Source organism: Neovison vison, chromosome 10 (assembly GCF_020171115.1).
Source record: "Neovison vison isolate M4711 chromosome 10, ASM_NN_V1, whole genome shotgun sequence".
NCBI lineage: Eukaryota > Metazoa > Chordata > Mammalia > Carnivora > Mustelidae > Neogale > Neogale vison.
The window spans coordinates 14,959,320-14,977,800 of NC_058100.1; the positions used below are offsets into that span (position 1 = coordinate 14,959,320).

Here is an 18,481-nt window from a genome sequence, read left to right on the forward strand (position 1 = left end):
ATTATGTCTAAAGACTACATACTCTTTTCTTCTGAAATGAAAGAAACAAACCTACTTTTCCGTTCTGTCTACCTCAACTGTGTCTATAAAACCTAGGGAAAAAAAGACACCAGCAAGTCAAACTGGTTTGTGACTTTCACTTTGCCGTTCGCACAATGATCAGGGGAAAATTTAAGAGCATCTCATCAAAGCTCAGCATAATTTTGAGCACCGATGCAGAAGCTGACTACCATATGAAACTAATGTTGCATTATGAAATTATGGCTTTAAAGTAACTTGATCTGCCCATCTTCCCATGCAGGCTTCTCCACGCTGTCCCTGGCGGACCAGATGAGCCTTCTGCAGAGTGCTTGGATGGAAATTTTGATCCTTGGTGTCGTATACCGATCTCTTTCATTTGAGGATGAACTTGTCTATGCAGATGATTATATAATGGATGAAGACCAGTCCAAGTTAGCAGGCCTTCTTGACCTCAATAATGCTATCCTGCAGCTGGTAAAGAAATACAAGAGCATGAAGCTGGAGAAAGAAGAATTTGTCACCCTCAAAGCCATAGCTCTTGCTAATTCAGGTTGGCATGCTAACATGGTCGTTGTTGCATTTTTTAATATTCCAGTTTTACCCTTCCCTCCACTTCTTCTTCAGAAATTTGCTAAACCCGGTTGTAAGTTTTGTATGAGACAGCAAAATTATAGTCATTACGGCTTTCTAGTGAAAAGTTAGAAATAAGAAAAGTCCACTTGCATTATTTTTATTATATTTGTTTATTGAAAGCGGTGAAACTTTTGGCAGCCTAATGTGTAGGGTAAATGGGAGCTCTCCCGACAGCGTTACCTCCATTGTCTTGTAGGCACAGGTGAAAATAAGGGTGCACCGTGGGTATGTGGAAAGCATTTTCCCCTTCATAAATGAACATTTTGCAATTGGAAAAACATACATAGTGTTGTTTTTATTTTGGTTATCGAATAGTCTAGTTTTCTTGTATTCTGGAATTCTGTAGAAGGCAACTTCTGCTGGAGTATTTCTCTGAAAGGTACCACCTATGCAGTGAGGGTGCAGAATTATGGGAATAAACAGTCTTTACATTTGAATGGAAATGTACTAAAATAGCAACTTCTGATAAGTAAAAATCGTTGCTGCTTTGTTGTTTTTCCCTTTGTGCCTCTACTACCGCTTTATTGTGGTCTTAAGTCGCTTTTGGCATTTGCATATAGTTCCAGATAGATCCCTCCTTAATGACGTGCTGATCTTTAGATACCTGCGTGTCAATAACGCACTCTGATGCTGTGTACCATTGACAGTCACACCGTGCCCCTCCATCTGCTTTTGTTTTGACCCTATCTTTGAACTTTATCTTGGTTGCTGGCCAGTAGTTTTCCCTTTAATTACAAGAAGGAAACTGTCAATAAAATCTGTTAAATGGGATGCAATGAGTGGCTTGAATGGGCGGACGGCTATTTGTTCAAATTCTGCAGCATTCAAGGTATTGACAGTTTGTTTTCTGGGGCCATATGTGACGATCAATCTCAGGCTGGGCTCAGCCGCGCTGAAAAATGAAAAACCAGATTGCTTTTGCTTACTTGTGGATGACGACTTTGTGATTTGGCGCGGTCCTAGTGAGATGAGACCCTTCTGCCCAAATTGCCCCCATGAGAGCCGGGGACGCGTGACTGTTTTTAGAAATAATTTTTAATTGATTTTGTAATTAACAGTTCATCTACAATATTGATGCGTGCATCCTTGGACTGATAGGAGGGAAATTGTTTTCAACAATGAAGTTGTACTTTCCTATTTGTCTTCATAATGGAGTTTAGCATTGCATACTTTTAACTGCTGACCACACCGTTCACCCCACTTGTCCTCCCCTGTGAAACTGTAATCTAGGATTCCTTATGACAAGTGGCACTATTGATGCAGACATCTCACATAGCCCTTCTCTGGCTCTCTAGAAGACCAAAGTGGGAGATGGGAGAGAAATTCCCCGAGAATTTGTTAGTTTGCAGGACTTCACATTATGTCATCTCTCATCATCAGATGAAAAATTCTGTAGCAGTGGTTTGGGGAAGAATTTCTGTTTGGTAGTTATATAGTGATTCTAATTGAAAACATGTACTTGGCCAGTTACATTTAAAACCCAGCAAGCATGTTTTCTATCTTTTATATTACATAATGCTTTTTAAAATTATTAACTAATTGTGCGTGCTGAGCAGCGCTAAAACTTGATCGAGATTGCTAAAATCTTATCATTTTAGGCGTTAGATATATACTTTATGGCTGTTGTAATTTAGAGTACCTGAATTAATTAGTAGCAGCATTTCTGTCTGTTGTGTAGAAATATAATCATTAGTGTTTTGATATGTAAATATTTGAATCCCACAGACTCCGCTGTTGGAAGGAGGAAGTGACCTACTTTAGAGCAAGGACTGGTGATTAGAAAGTCTTTAAAGAACTAGTTAGTTTGCTTTTCTGGTTTAAAACGAGATCTAGTTAACTGACCCTCTCTTTTTTCTCTCATACGGGTATTGAGTAACTTTAATTTCTTTCAGAAAATTTCTCCGTGTCACAAAGTTACTCTGCAAGGGCTTGCAACTTTTTTTAGCTTCTCAAAAACCAAGAAAATTTAAGTGAATCAGAGTCCATAATAACGGAGAAAAGATTAAGGATTATATTGACGTCTAAACTGTGCCAGTTCTTTCGTGGCTGTATAAATATGACCCTTCTCTCCTGCTTCCAACCCCCAACCCCACAGTGTTAGCATGGGATAAACCACTCAGAAAATCTTTTTTTTTTTCCTCATGCTGTCAATATGATGCTATTTTATTCCATTTTTTTTTACCATTACTTGGATGACAGCAATAAAGTTGTAAATTCATTTTTGCTTAGTTCCAGGGACTCTGAAACTGCTCAAAAATACATGAGTATGAAAAATGTTTTCAAAGATACCCTAAAAAGCTCGTGGTTTTTCTTTCAGTATTTAGAGATCTCAGAATTTGTGGGGGGAAAAAAAATCTATTTTAGTGTTATTTTTGTAGATATCTTAGCATTCCCTGTATGGCTGTAGATGTTAAAAAGCAATGTCTCATGAATCTAAATTTCAGCTTGTTTTAAACATCTGTCTTTATTCAATAATTATTAATATTATGCTTATGCTCAGGAAACAGGGAATCGTCTTCTCGGTAATAGCTGTCATATATTTTTGTACCTCTGTTTCTGGTATATGTGAACTCACTTACATATATGTGAACTCACTTACTTACAACAGCAGGAACACCACTGGAAATACTTTCCCTGTCTTGAAGGATATAGGGAAAAACAACAACAACAAACCCAATATATTTTGGACTAATACTGTTATTCTGACATTCAAATATTTGTTTTTTTGTCCCAATTATTTTTGAAGGTAAGAAACCCACAGGCTCACTTAAACTGTATACTTTCTTAAATTTGCGCACCAACTATCTCCTAGGCAATTGTTGCCTCCCTGATCTCTCTCTGCCATTGAATTGAAAAAGGAAAATCTACATCACAATGTTAACTTGGTAATTGTTAGGCCCCTTTCTCTCAGCAAACACCAAGAAGTTAGACTCCTCTCTAGAATTCTTCCCATTTGGGGAGTTTTATGATTCTGTAATTAATTTTCTGTCTTTATTGGAAAATTTAGTGAAATACTACATACATTTTGGGTAAGCTTATTTCATGGGATTCTCTTCTCTCAGTTTGGTTCTATTGATTCTTATGCTTAAGAATTTGTTTGAAGTTATTATGCTGGCCCCAAGGAAGTAGACTCGTTTTTATATATGGGAGACTAAAGCAGTTTAAGAGTGAGAATTGCTTTTCCTCCGGTCATTGTCTTTGGCTCACAAGGCCCTCCAGCTTCCCAGCTGCCACTCCTCCCAAGTGGTATCGCCAGCCCTGCCCCCACCCTGGAGCCCTGTGAACCCAACTCATTCAGGACTAAACAGAAACTACAGCTTAAAGCTGACTTTTCTCTTTTATTTCTACACCATGCTTCTAGAATAATAGTGTCTGTTGGTAGGAAGCTGCGAGTAATATTTTGCTCCTCAGTTTCAAATCGTAAGTAATTAGAACCACATCCTGACAGTATTTTGTTCTTGAGAACAAACGTTTGATGTGTAGAATCATGATATAATTTCAAGGGAGAGAAAGCTTCTGATTACTGTAGGAGACTGGGATGAGGGCCATCTTTAGTCCTGTAAAGTTTGGCCTCGTGTTTTTCAGCCTTTTTTTCATTATCTCTCCCTTGGGGTAGCCTTTTTAGATATTTTTTTCTTAATAAGTCCCTAATGAAATATTAATATCATGAAAATGTTATGAATCTGTTTGTGTACTGTACAGATACGCATTTTACCTAAAAAGAGAGATCTGCCCCTACCTTCCAATTCCAAATTCCACTTCAAGAATGTATGCTTTAATCACATAACTGTTTTCTCATCTGTAACACGAGGCAGGTGAATTATATAATGTCTCATATCACTATGTGGCCTAAATTTTTATGTCAGTGACTTTTAAGTGGGGCAGTGAGTTTGGTTGTACATTTTGTATGTGGTTATGTGTGTATTAATGCTAAATTTATAATATAGAAATATTAACATCCTCATGGATCTGAACAATTAGTATAAAAGTGAAAAACCTCTTTAGTTCCTTAATATCGCTTGAGCCATCAAACACAATTTTATTGAAATTTTGACTAAATTTGCTAATTTTGATACTCCAGACAGAATTTAAGATACTGATCAAGCAATTATCCTTTTTAAAGAATCTTTTTGTAGATGTTTCTTTTCTTTTTTATTTTATTTTTTTTTTAGCTTTTGCTAGGGAATCTCATTTGATTTCCACAACATGCCTGTGAGATGGACATGGCCAATAGCATTTTTGCAGGTAGCCGAAGCAAGCTGATGAAGATGTGTGGCCACTGTGAGGCAGAGGGTTGGACCCTCTCTTCCTCACTACCAGTAAGCGGTTCCTATTCCACAAATAAGTAGATTGGCAATTTTACATCTGCCAACCAAAATTAGTACTCTTAATTTAGTTTAGAATTTTGCACTCACTTTACCTTGCTGTCTTCTTGGATTCCAGTAGTATAAAACTACTCTTAAAAGTGGCAAAAAAAGATCTGGAGACCAAATGTTTACTACCTTGGTGGGATTTAATATGAAATAAGTATGGACAGGTCTTTTGCAGCAGGTAAATATTTATGTATTTAACTTTTACCCAGACCAAACGATAATTAATACTCTCTGGGAAATCAAAATTATAATTTTTCCATCTCCTAGTCTACTTTTCTTTGGTTTTTGCTCAAATCTGCCATCACTGTTTGGATTATTTTAATTTTGCTTAAGATGATATAATTGAGTTGAAATGGGTGGTGGTTTTATTTAATGTAACCCTTGAATTTCGTAAATGTGATGATATCTCAAATTTTTATGTAAAAAGTAAAGGTAGATTTTCAAGTGTTTCTTATCACATTCAATGATCGCTATGCCTTGACATAGTGTAAGAAATATTTGCCCCAAGTGTCTCTGCTTTCAGCTGGGTAATAAGCACATAAATACTCTGCAATTGGTTTACTTCTAGGGAATGACATAATATAGCAATATTTCCATTTATAGATAATGACTAATCTCTTATGAAAAGGTCATTAGCATGGTACAGATCACTTATGATATTGTGGAAGATTGAAATATTTACACCCAAGTTGCTATCAACATTTACTTTTTTTTTTTTAAGATTTATTTATTCTTTTATTTGAGAGTGAGAGAGAGAGAGTGTGTGTGCACCCATGAGCGGCAGTGGGGAGTGGGCAGAGACTGAGGGGAAGGAGGAAGCAGACTCCCTGCTGAGCAGGGAACCTGATGGGGTAGGGATGGGGCTTGATTTCAGGACCAGGAGATCATGACCTGAGCCAAAATCAAGAGCTGGGTGCTCAGCCGACCGAGCCACTTCGGTTCCCCCCAGCATTCACTTATTGAGTATAATTGTCTGTATCACTTCGAGTAGAAGGAGTTAGAAAGCTCCTGGATTAAGTGTTAGATATTGGAGGGAGAGAGAAGCCTTGAGTACTTGTAGAGAAATAAAAAAGAGTCTCTTAGCAGGGAATTCCGATTATGCAAGGGTAAAGAATAATGGTAACAATAACCTGGGATTTATGAGAGGGAACCCAGGAGGAAAGATACTATGGGCTACGGATCTGTGGCTCAACACCCAATATAAATACAGTACGGGAACGATTTGTGGGTCTGGTATAAACTTCGAGATCTGGCTTCATAGCCAGAGCTAGAAACGAAGAAGATAGTATATCTCATGGATACCTGTAAAATCGTTCTGTTCTCGCCATGGTTAAGCACATAAGAGTTGTTATCACTGTTTCCAGCATTAGAAGTATTGCTTTTCTGCATTAGGAAAGACCTAAAAAGTCTTTTGATCTAACCTCTTAGTTGGTATGGGAAGACCTTCCGTGGCACTTTGCCAAGTGTTTCTACCACCTTGCTCAGAATTCTGCCTAACTCAGTGCTTTCTAGAAGGGACCGTTCCATCGGAAGTTTCTTACTACTCCTCTCTCTGTCTCTGCCTCTCACCATTTTAATATAAAATAAAACATATATTTAAGAGAAAGACCCACACAAACCTCCCCCAAATGTATAACTTAATGAGTGTATTACTTTTCTGTGGCTGCTCTTACCAATTGCCACAACTTGGTGACTTGAAACAATCTGTACTTATTCTGGAGGTCAGAAGTCCATAAGCATTTTTTACAAGGCTGAAGACAAGATAGAGACTGGGCAGCGGTCCTTCTGGAGGCTCTAGAGGAGGACATGTGTCCTTGCCTTTCCCAGCTTCTAGGGCGACGTTCCTTGCATTGCTTGAGCTGTAGTAGGTCCTCCATCTTCTGAGGCAGCAGCGTAGCACCATGGATCGCCTTCTTCTTCCTTTGCCTCTCTTTCAAAGACACTGTTGGCTTCACTGAAGACCCTCCCGGATAATGTAGGATAATCTCTCATAGCAGATCCTGACTCACACTTGGCGAAGTGTGCTTTGCCATAGGAGTAACATTCAGAGCCATTTTTGCCATCTGCCACAATGGCCATATGAGCAAAGATGGGAAATAAAAATTTGCGAGATATCATAGAAACCCCTCCGTATGTCTTGTTCCAATCTCACCGCCCTCCTTTGCCCCCCAAAGTAACCACCAGCCTGTTGTGGTTTTTTCCTTTCCTTATGTTTTGTTACAGCTTTATCACCAAATGTGTATCCTCAGACATGAGAGTTTAGTCTTGCCCATCCCCCCCAAAAAAAATTAATGGAGTTTTTAACTCTCCTTTAATCTAAAAGTTGATCTTTCACTTTCATTTTCTTACAATTTCTCTGTTGAAGAGGCCAGGGCATTTGACCTGCAGAGTTCCCCCAACTCTGGACGTTACAGACTGCGAACTCTCGGAGTGGTTCATCACGTCTCTCTGCCCTTTGCATCTCGTGCAAATTGACAGCTGGATGCAGAGACTTCATCAGACCCTGGTTCAATGCCTGTGACACCTGTAGGTGGTGTGCTGTTCATGGGGAGGCTCACGTGTCCGGTTGTCTCTGTGTCCTGTGAGCAGCTGTTGATGCTCATTACCTAAATCCACTCATCGCTGGGGGTCACAAAATGATGATCTGTGATTTTTGTCATCTCTTTTTTACATTCAGTCATTGGAATACTTACATAAAGTGATGCTTTCTCTCATCTCTTATTGATGACTGATGATGGAGTTTATATAGGAGCTTGATTCTTTCCTTTCATTCACCAGTTTTCAAAATAAAGTAGTGATGTCTATCTTTTTCAAATGTCATTATAATCAAATGTATTTAAACATACCCGGTGGGCTTCCTTCTTTCCTTCTTCTTAGAGAGAAAGAGCTCAAGCGGAGGGTACAGGAGGTGGTGGAGAGGGAGAAAGAGAATCTTAAAGCAGGCTCCATGCCCAGCACAGAGCCTGATACGGGTCTCGATCTCAACCCTAATATCATGACGTGAGCTGAAATCAAGAATCAGATGCTTAACCACCAAAACCACCCAAGCATCCCTATTCAGTGGATTTCAATCAATTGCAGTTAGAATCCTTTAGGAAGCTAGAATTGTTCCATTTTGGGTCTTTGGGAGTCTCTTTAGTTTGGCTTCTGGAATCTTTCTGGAATTTTTCTAATTAGTAGTTGTACATGATGTCGTTTCTACGTAGTATAAGATGTTCCATACTTATCTTAAATATTTCCTGGCCGAAGCCTGGAATCTAATGATAAGCTGGTGCTAGGTTTCTCATTGCTCAGGATTGCATTCCTAGCTTGGCCCTCCTTCCTAGGTTTTCTCAGTGGACAGAGCTAGGAACACCCACAATCCTGATTCTCTCTCTCTCTCTCTCTCTCTGTGTGTGTGTGTGTGTGTGTGTGTGTCTTGGGGATACCTCGTCACTTAGTTTTGTCTGTCTATAGGTTTTTAGTTTGGCCATATAGTTGTTCTGGTTTTTTTATGTGCAGATTAGGAAAGATTAAAATATCTTGCCACCTCCACTGCCATCTTCCAAGAAAGTTTATGATTGGCGCCATTTTTTGAAATTTAGGGTCAGCGATCGATGTCCATCAAGAGCTAGTTTGCATTACAGTCAACTGACATTCCTCAGTATCCAGCCAATTGGAGCCAGGAGAATCGCTCGGTTAGACTCCTTATACATTGCATATAGAAATTTTGAGATCAAATTATCTTTTAGAAAATAGACTTTTGCTCACTTTTCTGTATTTCCCATCATGTTGTGTTTCCTTCCTCAGTAATCCGAGAGTCCCATCAGCTCACCCCTTATTATCCCTTTTCATGTAGGCAAATTACAAACACTAAAGAAATCAACACTTGGGTTCCTCTGAGCATTGGTTTATATTATATACTAGACTTGATCTGAATATGCTTTGTCTATTTTTAATATTCAGTTCCACCCTCAAAATCAGATTTGGCACCCTTGAGAAAGTATTGCCAAGAGTGAGCTACAAGTTCTAATGGCAGTTCCCAAATACGATTTGGGTGTTCTGGAGTAGCTGTGCCCATCCATGCCCACAATCGTTAAAAATTTTTACCATAGAGAAAGGCATTTTTTATTTCAGGTAAACTACAAAAATTCTGAGTCTCACCAAATTTGCAACTGTAGGTATGAAGATATTTAGCTCTCTTCCCAAAGTAAATGATCTTAACTAGACATGTTCCTTTAGGATCCCGCTTCACAGAATAAAATATTGGAATTTAATGAAGGGGTTCTATTTTATTATTAAGTGTGGAAATGTAATATGTGGGTGACAATACATGCTTCCCGTGAACTCTGGTTATCATTTGAAATCTGAATTCTTTTAGAATAGCAGTGTGGTTTTTAGTTCACAACCCTGGCTTGACCATAGAAGCACCTAGATTTTTAAAAATATGGATGGTGCCTAGGATCTAGCTAAAATGTTCTGATTGATAGGTCTGGGCTTGGGCCCAAACATCTTTGTTTTTAACCATTCACCCAGTGTTTTTAATGTATAGGCTTACTGTGTCTGCTTAGTTCATAAGCCTATGAGTCACATGATTAAGTTTCACTGGTTTTCATTAGCACAAATACTGGGACCATTTCCTTTAAAACGCAAAGTTAAAAAGAAACCAGCTCCAACAACCAAAGCTAAATAATTACATAAATTAATGCCAGTTCTAGTGAGCCTAGCATAAATGTATGCATATAGACCAAAGACCAAACAGCGATTAAAGCCACAGAGCCAGAACTTGAACTAGGATCCCTAATGGAGATTAATATTTTCTTCAGCAGTCTGCCAGCTGAATCATGGTCTAATTAAAAGTTCAGATTTAGTGAGTTTGCATTTAAAGTATTAGCAGATCCGAGAATGGGTAAAGCTAAAATGAGTTAGAATCTTTTCTGTAAATGGGAAGTTAAATTATCATAGTAATTTGATTAAATCATTTTTAAATCTCTCAAGCTAAATCACAGCCTTTAAAGAATAGTTTGAAGTCTTAATTGCTGTTTGTGAGCGTATCTCTCTGCTATTTGTTCTCGCCTCATTTCCTGTGACATCCTATAATATATCTCCTGCCGAGCCAGAGTAGTGGGGAAGGCAAGGCTTGGAGTTGGGGCTGAGGTGACTCGGCAGCTCACTTCAAGCATTTAAAGATTCACATAGAGAAGAGGGACATTTATTCTGTATCATTCCAGTGTTTAGAACCAGGACCAAAGGACGGGGGTTGTAGACAGATTTGGAAAAAATCTGAAGAAGACATTTGTAAGGATTAGTTCTGTCCCTTGTGAAATAGAATGTTCTACATACATCTGGAAATGTCTTCCTTAGGAACGTAGAGAAGATTTTTTTTTTAAGATTTTATTTGTATGTATTTATTTGATAGAGAAAGAGAGAGAGAGATCACAGGTAGGCAGAGAGGCAGGCAGAGAGAGAGGGGGAAGCAGGCTCCCTGCTGAGCAGAGATCCCGATGTGGGGCTCGATCCCAGGACCCTGAGACCATGACCTGAGATGAAGGCAGAGGCGTAACCCACTGAGCTACCCAAAAGCCCCAGAAATGTGGAGCAGACCCTTGATGAAGATGGAAGGTTGAATAAGATGGACTCAGAAGATCATTTTAACTTTTTTGGGGGGTAAGCAAGGGAAATGCCATATGCAGTGGTACGCATTCTAGCAGCATATTTTGATACAAAGAAACTCGAGTTAGGCCCAACTCTGACCCTCCTGGTGACACATGACTTACAGCAGCTGGGGGAAGAGAGAGGAGACAGTGTTCAGAAAGTGCTTATCACAAAGAAGTAGAAGCCTCACCCCAAACAGGTACTTAATATGTGGTTGATTTATTATATTTATTTTGCTTCTTTTGGTGGGGGGGGGGTCTGGTGGGAAGATAGGTATTTTGTTTTAATATTGTTTGTAAAGATGCAATTCTCTTCTCGCCATCCATTTGTTCCCATTTTCACTTTGAGTGCTTTGAGTCCCAGGTCAAATTGGGTGAGTCCACCTTATCTCCCTTCCCTCATGTGCAAAGTCAGTTTTTTGTGTCCTGGGGCAGTCACCATTTGTGTGAGTCCAGGCCCACCACCCTCCCTTCGGATAGCATCTCAGAAGAAAAATAGAAAAAAAAAAATTCAGTGCATATTGTGATTTCCATGACAGTTTTTCCCTCCCTCACATTGCCCACGGATAGACATCTTTGGAAATGATGAGTGCATGGGGTTGTCATGCTGATGGGGCCAGCGTGGAGAGAAGCCTGTGTAGGATCAATCCATAGGGACAGGCTAGCTTGTGTGTTGGGAAATGTTCTGAGTTCCACACCAGGGACACTATCAACCACACTATCAACCTTAACAACCTGGAAGAACTCCTCCTGTCGGTTCAACTAGCAGGAGTTGAGTCGTGAGTGGTAAAAGCCCCCAAGCCACTGTATTTCTCTTTTCAAGAAACGTGTCATTAACCCCCTCCTGTAAACAGTGGTCAGTTTATTAACGATGTGGTGAAACGATTTCAAAATGATAATGTAAGAGAAAAAAAAAAAACAACAAAATACAAACAAGTGTTTAAATATGGTCCTGATTATAGCTGATAGCCTTTTTATTACGTCGCTGTGATTTTTTTTATCATATGTTTAGTCACTTGATTTTTTAATTACATTTCCTTTCTCTTTTTGTACATGTGACCTGATATTTGAATTATGTGAAACATTAGGCTAACTACATATATCTTAGAGCTCTGCATTCTCAGAGAACAAGAATTATTAAACATGAGGAATCCCCCCAAAGACTCCATTATGTGTAATTAACAGATAAACTGTCATCAGAATCAATAAAACGTGCTAAATGATTCAAACTTGTATATAATTAAGTGTCTGTTTTAGAGCTAGAGCAGTAACTTTTCTTTTTCCCCCACATCTCACATTTCTCAAAAGAATAATTGTGGCAACCCTGTTAACCCTCTCCTTTCTTGACTGAATTAGATTTTTAAATGAGTCACTTAAGGGCAAAGTTCACCTTCACAAATGTGAAAGATATTTCAGAACTCATTAATCTAAAGACTTCATTTGTTTTTCAGTAGAAGCAGACTGTGTAAGGATGCTTTAATGAACTGTTACCAGTACACTGAAAATCTTGAAAGGATAAGCAGTTTGTTGGGATTTCTGTAGTCTACACCTGAACGTAGTGTTAAATTCCATGTATTTATACTGAGTTCTTAAAACCTCGGTCATTTCCTTTTTTTTTTTTTTTTCTTTCCTCCTTTTGGGAAATACAGGCTTTTTGAGGGCAAGATCATAAGTTTAGACAATGTTTTTCCTCCATACCACTTAGAATAATACTTTTAATAGATGACCTTTGATAATTGTTGAATGGTTGAAAAAATATATGAATGAGATAATGAGTAAAGTAACCAAGATTGCCATCTGTTAAAAGCAACTCCATCTTAGGAGGAAAGAAAACCTGCACTTTAAAATAATGCATTTTTTGGTAATAATTTCTGTGTTTTAAATCCATATTAGAAATCATCTCCTGTAGGGAAATTTAGGAAAAAAAAAAAAAAAAAAGTAGAGATTTTTAGAAATGAGCACATCACAGCTTAGAGCCTCGGGAGATTCATGTATAGTATGTTAACTTCCTCCAAATCGGTTTTGGTTGTTCGTGACCTGATTCCGTGTTTTGCTTTGTCGCCCAGACTCCATGCACATAGAAGATGGGGAGGCCGTCCAGAAACTTCAGGACGTCCTACACGAGGCGCTGCAGGATTACGAGGCCGGCCAGCACATGGAAGACCCGCGCCGGGCGGGCAAGATGCTGATGACGCTGCCGCTGCTGAGGCAGACCTCCACCAAGGCCGTGCAGCACTTCTACAACATCAAACTGGAAGGCAAGGTCCCCATGCACAAACTTTTTTTGGAAATGCTAGAGGCCAAGGTCTGACTAAAAGCTCCCTGGGCCTTCCTGTCCTGCACGCCGAAAAAGGGAAAATCAACCCCAGAGTGATGTCGAAGAAACATAGAGTTTAGTTACCAACATCAAAAATCAACGGACTGCACTGATCATTTAGCAGCAAGACTATGAAGCAGCTTTCAGATTCCTCCACATCTTCCTGATGAGTTTCTCTGGCCCTTTTCTCACCTTCCTTCCCCCTTCCTTCCTTCCTTCCTAATTTTTTTTTTTTTTTTTTAATCTCCCTTATTTGTCCTCTCCGTCATTTCTCAGTTTCCTTCATTACCGGTTCCCTTTCTCCTTCATTTCCTTCCTTCCTTCTGTCTTGCCCCCCTCCTCCTCCTCACCTCTTTCTCTTTTCCCGTCCTTCCCCTCTCTCCTAAATTGAAAATATCTCTCGTTGTAAGGAAATTGTCCTTCTCCCTTCCTCCCTCCCTCCCTCCCTCTCTCCCTCCCTTCCTTCCTTCTGCTGCTGAACTTTTAAAAGAGGTCTCTAACTGAAGAGAGATAAAAGCCAGCCCTGCCAAAGGATGGAGATCCATAATATGGATACCAGTGAGCTTGTTGTGAACCATAACGTCCCCAATGACTAAGGAATCAAAGAGAGAGAACCATCGTACCTAAAAGTACAGTGCAACACAGACACATTGACTGAGTGCAGTATTAGGTTTCACGGGAGCAGCCTCTAATTAGACAACTTAAGCAACGTGGCATCGGCTGCTTCTTATCATTGCTTTTCCATCTAGATCAGTTACAGCCATTTGATTCCTTAATTGTTTTTTCAAGTCTTCCAGGTATTTGTTAGTTTAGCTACTATGTAACTTTTTCAGGGAATAGTTTAAGCTTTATTCATTCATGCAATACTAAAGAGAAATAAGAATACTGCAATTTTGTGCTGGCTTTGAACAATTATGAACAATAATGAAGGACAAATGAATCCTGAAGGAAGATTTTTAAAAATGTTTTGTTTCTTCTTACAAATGGAGATTTTTTTGTACCAGCTTTACCACTTTTCAGCCATTTATTAATATGGGAATTTAACTTACTCAAGCAATAGTTGAAGGGAAGGTGCATATTATCACGGATGCAATTTATGTTGTGTGCCAGTCTGGTCCCAAGCATCAGTTTCTTACACGAGCTCCAGTTTCCCTAAATGTTCACTGACACAAAGGATTAGATTACACCTGCCATGACTCCGGTGGTCACGTGTAGAAAGCACCGCACACGGAGTACAGATCCGTAGAATGATCAGGAGTGCTCCTCTCTACCTGGGAGGTCCAGTTGCCATAGGATTTCTAGCTGCCGTGGTGGTTAGGAACGAGATACTGCCTGTTTGCAGAGTTACAGACCTTGTCTCGGAAGGAGCTGTGAGCCAGTATTCATTTAAGAGGCAATAAGGCAAATGCCAGAATTTGGGGGGAAAAAAAAAAAACAAAAAACAAAACCCAAAACCATCAAAGACAGCAGAACGCCTGACCAAATTCTAAAACGTAATCTTTAGGAGTTGATTCATTTAGGACTGTTTGTTTAAATTAATCTGCAGTTTTTACCAAGAGCTAAGCCAATATGTGTGCTTTTTCAACCAGTATTGTCACAGCAAGAAAGTCAGTCAGGTTCCAGACTGTTAAGAGGTGTAATCTAATGAAGAAATCAATTAGATGCCCCCGACATCTACAGTCGCCGAATAACCAATAAACAGTAACCTCCATCAAATGCTATACCAATGGACCAGTGTTAGTAGCTGCTCCCTGTACTATGTGAACAGTCTTATTCTATGTACACAGATGTAATTAAAATTGTAATCCTAACAGACAAAAGAGATGTAGTTCAGCTTTTCAATGTTTCATGTTTGCTGTGCTTTTCTGAATTTTATGTTGCATTCAGAGACTGTTGTCTTGTTCTTCTTGTGGTGTTTGGATTCTTGTGGTGTGTGCTTTTAGACACAGGGTAGAATTAGAGACAATATTGGATGTACAATTCCTCAGGAGACTACAGTAGTATATTCTAGTCCTTACCAGTAATAAGGTTCTTCCTAATCATAATTAAGAGATTGAAACTCCAAACAAGTACTCATGATGAACAGAAACACATCAAAATCATAATAATATTTTCAAAACAAGGAATAATTTCTCTAATGGTTTATTATAGAATACCAATGTATAGCTTAGAAATAAAACTTTGAATATTTCAAGAATATAGATAAGTCTAATTTTTAAATGCTGTATATATGGCTTTCACTCAATCATCTCTCAGATGTTGTTATTAACTAGCTCTGTGTTGTTGCAAAACTTTTTGGTGCGGACACGTTTCCAAAACTATTGCTACTTTGTGTGCTTTAAACAAAATACCTTGGGTTGATGTTTCATCAGCCTCGTGCTAGGAATACTGTGTATCTATCATTAGCTATATGGGACTATATCGTAGATTGTGGTTTCTCAGTAGAGAAGTGGCTGTAGTGTGATTCTAGATAAATCATCATTAGCAATTCATTCAGATGGTCAATAACTTGAAATTTATAGCTGTGATAGGAGTTCAGAAATTGGCACATCCCTTAAAAAAAAAATAACAACAGAAAATACAACTCCTGGGAACAAAAGGTGCTGATTCTATAAGATTATTTATATATGTAAGTATTTAAAAAGATTATTTTCCAGAAAGTCTGTGCAGGGTTTAAGTTGCTACTATTCAACCACACTATATATAAGTAAAAATATATAACAATATATCCGTTGTTTTCACTGTATCACATTAAAGTACTTGGGCTTCAGAACTCAGAGCCAACCAACTGAAAACACGAGATGGAGATGTGAGAAAAGAATCTAGTACAAATTTTAGTTTTCAGTTTAAGTGACTCTCGGCGTTACCGAGTACACGAATCTCACACATAGGAAACACGACTTAAAACGTAGATCTAAAAGAACTGCACGGGCTTTAGGGCAAAATGCTCATCTTAAAGCTTGCTCGAGGTAAGTTTTTTCAAGTTTCAGGCAAGACCATTTACTTAATGTGAAGTTTTGGAAAGTTATAAAAGTGTATGTTTTCGCCATATGATTTAAATTTTTATTTTGCTTCTTTTAGGTTTGTTCTTATTTAAAGCAATAGGATTGTGTGACTACCTGTAGTTACACTTGTGTTTCAATCAGATCAGATTGTTGTATTTATTCCACTATTTTGCATTTAAATGATAACATAAAAGATATGAAATATTTAAAACTGCTATTTTTCTTATAGAAGAGAAAATGGGTGTTGGTGATTGTATTTTAATTATTTAAGCGTCTCTGTTTACCTGCCTAGGAAAACATTTTATGGCAGTCTTATGTGCAAAGATCGTAAAAGGACAAAAAATTTAAACTGCTTATCATAATCCAGGAGTTGCATTATAGCCAGTAGTAAAAAGAATAATAATAATAATAAAACCATGTCTATAGCTGTAGATGGGCTTCACATCTGTAAAGCAATCAATTGTATATTTTTGTGATGTGTACCATACTGTGTGCTCCAGCAAATGTCCATTTGTGTAAATGTATTTATTTTATATTGTATATATTGTTAAATGCAAAAAGGAGATATGATTCTGTAACTCCAATCAGTTCAGATGTGTAACTCAAATTATTATGCCTTTCAGGATGATGGTAGAGCAATATTAAACAAGCTTCCACTTTTGATTGCGCGTTCGGATCGTGTTTCTTTTTGTTCCCCCCACGAGAGAACCAAATCAATAAACAGTGCCCTTTGTTGCTTCCATTCAAAGAGTGTACCTATTCCCTAAAAATAAAGTAGGAGTTTAAATAAGAGCTATATAAAGGCTTGTCAGAATGAATTCTAGGGTGCCAAGAGACATTTTGCATATTTAAGAGTATGCAAAGTGTCTCGTGGCACATTAGAATTCATTCTGACAAGCCTTTATATAGCTCTTATTTAATCTGAAAGCATCTCCACATCATCCTGCATTACTCAAAATCATCGCCTCGATGTCAATGTCATAACAGAAAACTTTCCCCCTATTTTAAGATCATATTAAAACCTGCTAGAGATACCTATTATTTCCCTCCATCCACAATTAAATCATGGGCTTGCACGGAGCTCGTCAGGGAGCTGGAGGATTTGCGGAGTTGCCGGCCAGATTTCCTGAATGGGAAATCAACAGCGGCGCTCCTAGACCCGTGTGCGTGAGGAGGGGGAGCTGTCTTCGAATCCGCGAGGGTTAAGCAGCGCTGCTGACAGCAGATGGCCTGCCCTCGCTCTGCCCGCTCGGGGAGGTCACGGCCCTTGTTGCTCCGGGTCAAGCTGCGCTTCCACCGGACCCTCCTGGAACCATCACCGAGTGCTAATATGTGCTTTCCTGGCTTCTCGGCCAATCTTGAGAGTGTCCTGTCCTTGTGTTTGCCCATCGTGGTTCTCACCTCTCCGAGGTGGCTGCTTCTCTGGCGCAAGCTGGTGACACAGAGGCCACTAAAAGCAATCCGATTTCGGGGTGTGACATTGCCTAAGTCATCAAGCTGCCCTATGGCTCGCAGCATCACTCGGTCGTCTTTTCCTGCCTTCATGTCCTTCGAGTGGCCGTAGCTCAGCGTAGGATCCGAGGTGCTTTACCTTCCCTGTTTTCAAAGTCCTCGGGCGGAGCCGACACACACAGGGGACAGACCTCACAGGAGAAGGCCTGTCCGTCGTCTTCCAGTGAGGTCCTCGTTTAAAAAAATACGTAAGTGACACGCAAACGCTTTTATGAACTTAAATGCCAGATCTCTCTTGCTGGTTTTTATAATTCCAAATTATGACACAGTGAGTTTGCCGGTCTTGACGTGTTTCTTAGAGATGCCTCAGGTGTAAAGGAAATGAAAACAGGATTTTGACATTTTAACATGTTTATTTCTTGATACAGAAACAATAGCTCCCGACGGATAGGTTATAACGTGTTTGTGTCAAGGGATTGCTTTTATTGTCACCTGATGTTTATAAAGGACTTTTTGCTTTAAGCTAGTGGTTCCCAAACTAGGCCACAGATTAGAATCACCTGAAGAGGGTTCACGGATCCTGACGGTTGTATCCCACCCACAGAAGATCGGGGGTTAGTTGTGGCCTGGGCTTTTGAACAGTTCAAAAAATCATTTCCTAGGACTCCTGCGTGGCTCGGTTGGTTGGGCATCCGACCTGAGCTCCGCTCAGATGTTGAGCTCAGGGTTGTGGGTTCAAGCCCTGTGTTGGCCTCCCCCCGGGGCCTGGAGCCTACTTAAAAATAGATACGTATCCTCTCCAGGTGATTATAATGTGAAGACAACGTGAGAAATGATGTTTTAAGTTTTTATATGTTACCCAAATAGGCCAGGAACATCCTAAAAAATTAAAAACTTTTCATACTTTGGCTCTGAATTTTTGTCAGAGTTTTAGACTATTTTTTTACATCATGATAAAAGGATTCAGCCTTGTAGTGAATCACAAGGCCAATAAAATGCACCTGGAATGTTCTGAGACCACGTCTCCCAGCCCCGCCCTCCCCTCCC

At 39.3% G+C, this 18,481-nt stretch overlaps 1 protein-coding gene across 13 annotated transcripts in view; it reads left to right on the plus strand.

The window, feature by feature from the left end:
• The window catches only part of ESRRG (estrogen related receptor gamma), a 622,952-nt gene extending 606,307 nt beyond the window's left edge, over positions 1–16,645 (plus strand). For all 13 annotated transcript variants that reach the window (XM_044266835.1, XM_044266838.1, XM_044266840.1 and 10 more), the window contains 2 exons: positions 302–571; positions 12,727–16,645. In XM_044266835.1, the coding sequence (XP_044122770.1) occupies positions 302–571; positions 12,727–12,971 (515 nt within the window). In that variant the 3' untranslated portion in view covers positions 12,972–16,645. The remainder of the gene's footprint in view (positions 1–301; positions 572–12,726) is intronic.
• Positions 16,646–18,481: the final 1,836 nt, after the last annotated feature.